Source organism: Schistosoma haematobium, chromosome 2 (assembly GCF_000699445.3).
Source record: "Schistosoma haematobium chromosome 2, whole genome shotgun sequence".
Classification (NCBI taxonomy): domain Eukaryota; kingdom Metazoa; phylum Platyhelminthes; class Trematoda; order Strigeidida; family Schistosomatidae; genus Schistosoma; species Schistosoma haematobium.
The window spans coordinates 35,842,737-35,853,742 of record NC_067197.1 but is presented as its reverse complement, the minus strand read 5'-3'; the positions used below and the strand labels follow the sequence as shown (position 1 = coordinate 35,853,742).

Sequence of the window (11,006 nt, the reverse complement as noted above, 5' to 3'; positions counted from 1 at the left end):
AGTGTACACAACGAGGGATTTTCACACACAAAACATCCGAAATGGCCCTTACAACATACACGATGAGTAACATTGGTCTACTTGTTGTCCAGACACACAATGACTTAGGAGTCACCGCTAACTTATACCTAACTACTACTACACACTGCCGTGCAATAGCCGCCAATGATTTTAGAACCCTATAATCAATATGATGGGCCTTTGGCTATATCGACGCCCAAATATTTTTGACTATGTATACAGTATTCGTGCGAATTGCATATGAACGGTAAGCCCCTGCTTAAAAAACGACAGTGAACGTTTGGAAAAGATTCAGAGAGCAGCAACTAAGCTGATTCCCGAAATAGCGAAGCTACCGTATCATATTTGACTGGCTAAACTAAACACATTCTCATTTTCATATCAAAGATCTAGGGGATGCTTGATCACAGTTTCCAAACTGTAATCAAGCATCTGAAACGCTTTAATTTTTCTTGTCTTCCAAATCCGAGAATTTACGAGGACACTTCAAAAAGTTTACAAGCCCAGCTAACTATCGACTTTCCCATCGAATCATTAGCAAAAGAAGTTCATTATCTTGACACATGATTGAAGCTCCATCTGCAGACTATTTCATGAGAAAAATGGATCAACTGAGCGATCATCATTGCCAGGACAAACACAGGCCACATAACCTCCTGTCGTATTCAAGCGAAAGCTGGAATTGATTCATACGGATCGCTATTAAGGTGTCGTTTTCGCTACCCTAAGGGTGAAGCCAATCAGACATAGCGTCTCTGAATTCAAATCAAATTTAGAGCTGTCTTTATTTTGTCGCGTCTAGGAAAACTTACGGATTATCGAAGTGACGCACCAATCGTTTTACGACGGTCTGACCAGCAAGTGCTCAGTAACCTTCACCAATGGACGATGTCAATGAGTCATTGCCTTCATGCTGTCTTTATTAAATTTAGGTACATTCTATGTACTTATCGAGTCTTGGACTTTGACGCGACGTTCACTCATCCATTTGACTAAATAGAGTTTTGGCAATAAGGCTGATGTCAGTTCGTGACGAAACCCCTAAATCCAGTTCCTAGCCCTAACAACCAACTGTAAATTATAGTTCTAATTCATCACATTGCTTTGTAACCTTCATTTAGTCCTAGTTAATCGTCCTAGTTAATAATTCTCAAGGTCACTTCGGCGTCGCCGAAAGGTCCTTCATAAATTACAGGGTCACCTCGTCACCGCCTAAACTGATACCAAGTTCCCCTCTATTTTCATCATTCTTGTGTTCGTGGATGTTCTTTTGCATCATATCATGCTTCATATGAACGACGTAATATAACAGTAAGTTTTTTGTTTTGTATATATATACAAAACAAAAAGGCAATCGCCCTTATTTCCCCTTTGTTCGCCTTTATTTCCCCTTTTTTTGGTTGTTTGGGATACAGAACTTAAGTTTCTCATTATATAATGACAGACTTAAGTTTTAAAAGTATTACAACATTTTAGTACTCGTGTTCAAACATAACCCAAGCTGCCAGCTTTGGGGAAATTTTGGGGAATTTTGGGGAAATTTTGGGGAAATCCCCAAAGTGAAAAACCTTCCCCAATCTTTGGGTAACTTTTGGGGAAATCCCCAAAATGAAATAGTTTTCCCCAAACTTTGGGGAAATTTAGGGGAAATCCCCAAAATTGCCGTAGCGCATTTTTTCACATTAAAATTTCATCGACATAATATAAATAAGCCTCACAGTAGTAAATTTGAATAGAGAAATTTACATTTTAATTCAATACAGACTTTTGATGAGGGATAATCTTTGGAATTCCAGGTCTTGTTTTAATACATCAACAATAAGTAGACAAAGAGTTGTCGGTTTTAAAGCACTTTTTCAAAATTTGAAAGCTATGGAGGTGAGTTGTTTGCAGTGCAGGTCGGGAAATTTGGTTGCTGTCTATGTTCAGTTTTACTTAAGTGAATTATTTCTTTCAGAATAATAATAGACAGCTCGATAAGATTGCGAAAAGGCGGGCAGCAGACACTAAATACCCTAGGTTGTTTAGCTGTTCCCGATCAACCTATTACAGAAGGTTGAGGAAAATGAAAGCACAGTTTATAAAGAAGTGTCAGTTACCGAGCTGTGACGAAGAGACAGACAATCCAGTTGTCGTCACAGAATCGCGTATTACCGTAGCTACAGAGCAGTGGGCTAATATTGTCACAGATACAGCTACTGCTTCATGTAGTCACGTCCAATGTTCAGACAACACAATCAACGGTATAATCTGTTTAATTATTAAAATTTTATACGTTGTGTAATTTCAGAAATGTCCCCAACCATTCATCTTTCGGTGAAAGACGAGTTAGACAAAATGGTCATTGAAATGATGAAAGGTGGTTATATAAGCATAAAGAAGGCTGATCAAATACTGGACATTTTTCGTGCGCGGTATCCAGAACTTCCAACGTCCGTCAGAAGTGTTCTACGTCGATGCAACAACGTGGAGCCTAAGATCCTAGATTCTGGAACGTATTACCATTTAGGATTGAAATCCAGTCTTTTGAGAATTTCAGGACATTGGCTTCGTCGAATCCGTTTCAACGAATTGCAGTTGCAGTTAAACTACGATGGTCTAAGTTTGTTCAAAAGCTCTAACCAACAGCTGTGGCCGATCCTAGGTCGTATAGTAGCTCCACTAGTTAGTAGTGTTTTCGTAGTTGGGATCTACGGTGGTGAAGTAAAACCATCTGATTTCAACGACATGTCAGCAACACTTATAACAGAGTTACAGGAGTTGCTGACAGTAGGTATTAATGTAGATAAGTATCACTTACATTTAACAGTTAAATTAGTTGCTGTTATTTGTGACGCTCCAGCTCGCAGCAACGTCAAGTACATTGTGGGACACAATGGTATCGCTGGCTGTGACAAATGTCAGGTCTTAGGGACGCGAATGGGTGGTCGAATGACTTTCCCCAATGGTGAACACGACTTAAGAAGTGATGTCACTTTTCGTTGTAGGTCCCAATCTATCCATCATCGTGGGATTAGTAAATACAAATTTTACTCCACGGTTCAAAGTAAGTCCACATTACTGTATCAACATATTTGTAGGTGCTTTGTGTTCACACTTCCGGAGTGCGACCTGTTCGGAAACGGAGATCACGCACGCCATGGCTACAGCAAGCCAGGCCTTCTTGCATGACGCAAGAGATAAAGTACATAAACGTGGATGGCGATCCAAAGAAAGGGTGAGCTAAAACTACTTAATTTGTTTGTTATAATACATATGTTAACTTTGTCACACATTGTTCCTACACGTTCCCCTTCCTACTGTTTTGTATATTGTTTAATACCACTTAATAAAATGAAGTATTCAGTTGTATTCCCAATAACTGAAGTTCACTTTGGGGTTTTCCCCAAAATTCACAGGATGTTAATTTTCATTATATTTATCACTATAATCACTGTACTTTAATTACTGTAACAGCTTATGACTTTGTGATCAATACTCAAAGTAATATAACTTGTCTCTTGTATGTTTCCCTTTCAGCTGGCTTCGCAGGCTTTATCAGACGTAACTGTAAGTTCTTTGTTCGCATTATTAAGAACATTGTTATACTGTTGGTACATCACCAAACTTTCACATATCTTGACACGTTATTATACACTACAAATGATTTATTTATTTATTTTTTAGAACATTATCAATGACATTTCTACGTCTACGTAAGGTGTTGCTGTTACAACGCAATGAAAAACTTTGTACAAATGATTCATTTGTAATTTTATTAACTGTAATAAACATTTATATATTTCATAAATCAGTCTTTTGATAATCGCGACAAATCGGTTAACATTAGGTTTCATTAGCAATGCGCGATTGACGAAAAGTAATAAAACGTCGCAGTAAGAAATGTACGTAAGCATACTCCTAGGTCTTCCGTGATGTCGATAGGCTTTCGAGAAGCTTTTGCGTCAAAACAGTTTTCCAGGAAAACCCAAAGGTTTGGGGAAGCTTCCTCAAAATGATATAACTATCGTGTCCGTTCCCCTTTCACCCGGCTTCGCAGGCTTTAACAGACGTCACCATAGTGTATTTGTGCTTTTGTATATTGTTTTATACTACTTACAAGAATTCAGTAGTCAGTTGCATTACCAATAACTTCAGTTAACTTTGGGGATTTCCCCAAAATTTCCCCAAACTTACCCAAAATTTCCCCAAACTTCCCCAGGTCAGGGGAAATTTTGGGTTTTTTTTCTCATTTCCCCAAAATTTCCCCAAAATTTATTATAGCGGCTTCCCCAAAATCGACTCGATTTTCCCCAAAGTTGGGAGCCTGGGAAGTAAAATGTGTATTGTACATATTTTTTTCCACGGTAAATTTCCGTTTACGGAAGTACACATATATATGTGCCTTTGTGTTTACCTATACGTTAGACAAAATGCTACGTGTTCGAGTGTTATATTCTAAGTGAATCTTTTGCATCTGAACCAGACGGTACACGTTATTCAGCCCAATATGAAAGACATTTTGACGGGAAGTACATCTGGTAAATATTTTGTGCTAACATCTTTTTCCATGGACAAAGCATGTGTGTCCAACTATTCTGGGATCCTCCGAAATTTCGTTTTTGTTTTCTCCAAGTTCTTATTCGGTTGCTATCAAAAGTCAGCTGCAGATAATTGTATACTCTGTGAAAACGTGAGGATTTGATAGTTTTGGTAGTTACGTATAATTCCATTAAAATGTCCACACTATAAGGGGTTTACAGTTTATTTAACATATTTCGGATTTAGGAAACTGCATTTGGATTCTGGTGATATATAGTAATCATTATTTAAATTTACTTTACTGACTAGCAATGCCCAGAATCGTATGTTGAGTTCTATGGTAGTGGTGCATGGAATAACGCTCAAGTCAGAGAGAAAACAGTCAGCGCACATGTAGGTGTTGAATTTTGTAACCCAAATTACGCGTGAAATAGTGTACAGAGTAACTGACGTTATTAGCAGACATCGCTAACTGAATAGACTAAATCTGTTGTAGTGGATCCATGTTGTACAAATATCGATATAATGATTGTACGTGGTTTTTGTGTGAAACCATTAGACCTCGTGAAAACTTACAGTATTTTCAACTTATTCATCTTTGTTTTCCCCCAGACTTCCCTATCAAGTAATTCACACCAACTTTTTGGTTTCGCCAGTCACCGTTTCTTTTTTATTTTGTTTTTAGTTACTTAAATGAATACAGATACTCCATTGGAGTCGATAATCAGACATTCTAGTATCCAATCAACGTCAAATAGACATCCACTACTCTGGGATCCCGTACTAATTGGATGTGGGATTACGACTGTTACTTCATGCTACATTTTTTGGTCATTCATCTCTCCTGCATTTCGGAGAATTTGTTTACCATTCTTACCTGCTACGTCGACTCAGCTAGATAATACGTACAAGCTTCTAGAGTATGCGCAAAGTCAAAAAAGTGATAAGTCATTAGGATCCATAATTGATCTAGGCAGCGGTGATGGACGTGTGGTTAGTATGGATTGTTTTTGTTTCCGATTTCCCATTTAAACAGATATACTAGTTTTGTCACAGATACTCGGTAAAGAGTATGTTTTAAGGTATCTTATATTGTTGTTACTTTTCTTGTGTATTTTTTTGCAACTGAAATTCTGCAGCTAATCCAAATTTATTTTGTACTAGTCCGGCCAAAAGTATTATCTACGTGAGTCGTAGTTAAAAGCTTGTGAACTCTGAACATAGAAGCCTTCCATATAATAATACAAGCTTTTTGAAATTTCATACGCGTAATTAACTCCCAAATGTAAAGTGTTACTTCCGGATTGGCTAGTGTCATCGCTCGAATTAGTGATAAGGAGTAAAGTAGTTGAACACATCGACCCGCTTAATCTATTTTGGGAGTTCTATCGTTCTGATAGTCTGGTGTCTGATGAAATTACGGGATGGACTCAGAATACCCAACTGGATTTCTTCATTTTGCATCACGTATAGTGTAGGCGAGATATCCGTCCTCCAACCAAAGGACGAGTTTACTGCGCGGCAGTTTTTTTGTGTTCTACTTTAGGAATGTAAAACATGGCCATTAAGAATTGGGGATATTCGTAGGTTACTGGTATTCGATCAAAAATGCATTCGAAGCATTTCTCGTGTATTTTGGGACCATTGAGTAAGCATTTGGTGCTTTCGGAATAGAGCACTAGATAAAGGTGGGAGATCGATTGAATGGATAGCAAATCTTTATGAACTGAGGTGGTTGGGACATATGTTTCGTCTGCCCAAACACCGCCTACCTCGACGAGCAATGTTTTTTAGTGCAGGAGTTGGCTGAAAGAAAAAGCTAGAAGCGGACAAAGCAGAACATGGCACTAGTTCATGAAGTCACCGGCAATCGGGCTTGGTCATGTTAATAGGTTTAGACTACCTGGTTGGAGTTCGCGTTATTATCGTAACCAGGAGTTAGAGACTTTGAATGAAAAAATTCAAAATCGTTTGCAATTGCTCATGTGCGTCCATTCTTTGTCTTCCCCCAAATCCCTTGATACTAAATCCCTCATAACTCTTTTTGTTTATATTTCACTGATATGTATTTTCTTTTTGGATCGTATCTTCTATCTGTAATTTTTCCCATTGTCACTGATACTGTTACTACCTCTACTATTCTGGGGTTTGGCCCAACAACTTCATCCCTTCGTGTTAGAGGGTTATGGCATCTTGAACTAATATACATACGTACAGGTTCTACTTCGTGACTGACTGACATTTTATCATGAAGAGAGCGCGAATACAGATTTGAACAGATCAACATTTTATTTCGTTTGGTTCGCTTCACGTGATTACGACTTATAATATTCAAAAATCATAGTTCTAAAATGGGTTGAAATTGCTGACAAATCAGTTTAATTGAAAGTGGCTATGAACACACGTCAGTATAGTATAGCAAAAATGTGAATAAACTTGATAAACTAAAAAAAGTTATGTGAATATATACCTTATGTTGGATATTTTTGAATTTATTTAATTACTCAAACACAGAGATTGATACAAAGGGGACACCAAAATATATATACGCCACAATAAAAGTGAGATAGTGAAGAGGTAGAGAAAAGAGTATGATAAAAAAACACGAGAAATTAGTATATAAGAGTGATAAAACAGTGATATTAATGGGAGAGGTAGTTCGATTAAGAAAAACACAACCAGCAAGCATTCTTTTGGTTGAAGTTTTTTCTATTCTGAGTCATGTCTGACAACTCTTCAAGTCACTGTAGTGCACTACTTCTTGGACCCGAAACAGAGTCTCGAAGGACCGACAGGTGCCAGTCTTGTACAACTCTCTTCCTTACCACGACACCATGTTATGCACTGACCAACTCCGCTTTTCCCAACCAGTCCGAGCATCAACGAATAATGCACGATGTGGAACTCTCTGGGACGAAATTCGTAGTACATGTCCAAGCCACCGATGTTTGTATTTCAAGGTGGTGACGCCAGTTGAATTATCGTCACTGTCCATGAACATACGTTCCCTAACCCTTGCATTGCTAATCTGGTGTTGCCACTGAACGTCAACAGTCCGTCGGAAAAAACGATGATCAAACACAGAGAGGTGCTTAACATCATCTGAGAGAGACCAGGTTTCACAAGCATGGAGCAAAACTGCTCTTGTCGACGCATTATAGATCCGGTCATTTGCAGTCAGACTAACATCACGAAGGCGCCAAAAATGGCCCAGATTGGTATAAGCCACTCTGACTTTCACTATACGTAAATTAGTCTCATCATTCATTTCATCACCAGCACTTATGCAGCTACTCAGATACACGAACTTCTCAACGACTTCTGACTATTCACTTCCAGGAGTGAGTGCAAACACATGGTCCTTCCAGTCTTCTAAAAGTGCCTTGCATTTAAAGTGTGCAGCTCACTTGCTATACCTACTCACAATGTCAACTGATTAGGTGAGGATTGCACAGTAAGACAATATCATCCACATACTCAAGGTCGAAAAGTCTTTCTCCAGATAACAGATCCATACAACCATTACCTACATCCATCAGAGCTGTTTCCAGAACGTCATCGATGGTAAAGTTGGGGAGTGTAAGACTAGGCAAACCTGCTTAACCACACTACTCGAATGGAACAGTTGAGAGAGATAGTCGTATGGCCTTACCCTGTCTGAGTTGTTTGTATATAGAGTCTTCAGGATGTTGATAAACTCCTCGTGCACACAATTGTTCAAAAGACAATCCCATCCAGAGGATTGAAAGCAGGCCAGATGTCGAGAAACAAAGACTGTTGGTATACAATAAGTATGGTGAAGTTCTAACATTTTTAGTGGGGGCTAAATATTTGATCAATACATCCTCAACCAGGATAAAAACTATCTTACTCTTCAAACTAACTAGCGACCAAAATGACTTTGAAATTTACAATAAGCTAGTAACACAAAAATTTCAAAAGGCACAGATTGATAAGTTTCTGTTCTCAAAATTAACTTCAGTTATGGTCAAATGAGTAGCTATACTGTATAAAAATGTATGACCAAAGTTACTATACCGCTGTACGTAGTTGTTATATTATCCACTTCTAATCTTTTTTCACATGTAATGTTGTACTCTTATTGTCTAGTTGCTTTTATGTTTTTCTTTTGTTTTTTCCCAAATTATAGTTAATTGATTTAATAAGTCGGCCAACATTGAAAATCACTTCTGCTCATGGTGTAGAGTTAAATCGTCCGCTTGTTTGGTATTCACGTATCAACTCCTTTTGTAGTAATAAAGTACTCACTACACCCAAAGTAACTTTCGCTTGTAAAAATATGTGGAAAACTAATCTTTCTGTATATGATACAGTTTTACTGTTTGGTGTAGATTCAATGGTGAGTAAATTTAATGATGTGTTGCTGATAAATCCATTCAATGTAGATTGTTATTGGCAATAAAACCATTTAGAATATCATTGACACAAACTGCTTCTGCTTTGGCGCCCGTGCAGTATCCTTGCCATCATACAAATCGTTTGATTTGTGTGGCGCATATATATTTGGTGCCTTCTTGTATCAGTGTTTGTGTGTTTAAATAAATAATAGATAGATATACAAAAATGGCTGTGGAATTAAGAGAAAGAATCGGTTTTGATTTTGTTACTTATTCTTTTTTTCCTCACTACATTTAGAATTATTAATAGGTGTTTACTCATTCAGTGCAGATGTGTATATTGTGGTCGGTTTCATGAAATAATCTATATGTACATCATTGTTTATAAAAGACTCAAAAAACCCACTAATTATGTGCAAAATAGGTATAAACGTATTTCCATGTTACTACCAAACCTAGAATCGTCGGGCTATAGCTGGTATTATAGGTTTTATTTTATGCAAACTATTCTCTTTAAGCGATATGTTTTACCCCCATCACAAACCATTCTGCTCTCAGTACAAGCTACAATGCTTTCAGAGAGTTCGTCATTGCACTTAAGTCGTTACTACATAAATGTAGAGAAATAATTTCATATTGGTGGGTTTTTCAAAATACTTATAGTTTTGTATTAGTGACAATGTCTGTGTTAAGTATTATTTGTTTAGTACAATACGAGATTTTCAGTATAATTAGAGCGGTCACTTAGTCAAATGATTGTTTATATTTTTCTATTATGAGTTAGTGTATGATAGTTGTCTTATTCATAATACTATTCCGGATCTTGAAAACGTTAAATATTCGCAAAACAATTACGTGTCTACAATTATTTAAATTTACAGATGGGATCTATCGAACAGAAACTTAACAAAGAATTAAAAAATGGTTCAATCGTCATTACAGCCAGATATCCACTGCCTAATATCCAAGCATTCAAATCCATTATTGATGGACCCCACTCAGTATATTTGTACAAAATGTAGTTATTACTAATATGACTTTGTAATTACTTTCCGTATATTTATTCAACCATCCCTTTGTTTAACAAATCACAAAATGTCTTCAACTTATTTTATCACATCAATTAGCTAATTATTTTAAAATAATATCTACCTAAAAGTTTAGTGCTCCAATATGTAGAGCGTGATATCCTTCTACTATTGGTTGATACCCGTTTCCTTTTCTTAGAGGTTTGGCCATTGATAGTAAACGAGGTAATGATCGATAGTCTTCTGGACTTTTAACAAGACTGATGGTCCATATCTATTGTACTCAGTTTGGTTATTCCGTGTCATGAATTCTAATTTTCAAAACTATGCCGTCACTCTGTTTGATCAACTATCCTTAAATGTATTTATTCGTATGTTTTCATCATATCATCGTAGAGTTTCATGATAGTATGACACTGCCTAGTTAGCAGTGGGTAAAATACTTAGATATCCGCATATAAATTTAGGTTTTTCACGAATCCGACATGGAAATTGAACTGGTCAACATGTTTATTAAGTGGCTTTCAAATCGTAATATTGAGAAAATCTTTAACGAATGAGTATGTATTGTGTTGTTTCTGAACCGAGTTGAGATTACTAGGAGTAATACATAGATTTTAACCATACTCTTGAGTTGATAAACGATATGTACTCGTCATTTTTCATGTTATCGTGACACTTTGGGTAATGCATAAAGTTCACTTTTATTCATTAGTTACCTAAAAAAACTGTTCTAGAAACTGTATAGCTCTGTCAACTAAAAGTTTATCACACAAGGGCCATAATAGAATCTAGTGGATCACATGTTGCAGTCTTGTATTACATTTTATATCCATCTTTAAATGGCCAGAATCTTCGTTAGTTGTGTTCTTACTTGAAATGTTCCTTCTAATGCTTCATATTCTTCGTTTTCTAGTTCCTAACAACACTATTCCATTTAGAACGGCATTCACATTTATCATTAGTAGTTACAGTCGTCCCTTGCAAGATTCAGCAAACATTTGACTATCAGTTTAATCAAATAATCACCAATCTTTGCTGGAGTCACTTAGCTATCAGTTAGGCGGTTGGACAATAG

General features: G+C 36.9%; 1 protein-coding gene across 1 annotated transcript; it reads left to right on the top strand.

The window, feature by feature from the left end:
• Positions 1-1,205: 1,205 nt before the first annotated feature.
• On the top strand, positions 1,206-9,996 carry MS3_00010819 (uncharacterized protein). The gene is made up of 4 exons (XM_012945866.2): positions 1,206-1,332; positions 5,228-5,535; positions 8,693-8,902; positions 9,782-9,996. The coding sequence occupies exons 2-4, from the start codon at positions 5,236-5,238 to the stop codon at positions 9,920-9,922; spliced, it is 651 nt and encodes a 216-aa protein (XP_012801320.1). The 5' UTR covers positions 1,206-1,332; positions 5,228-5,235; the 3' UTR covers positions 9,923-9,996.
• Positions 9,997-11,006: the final 1,010 nt, after the last annotated feature.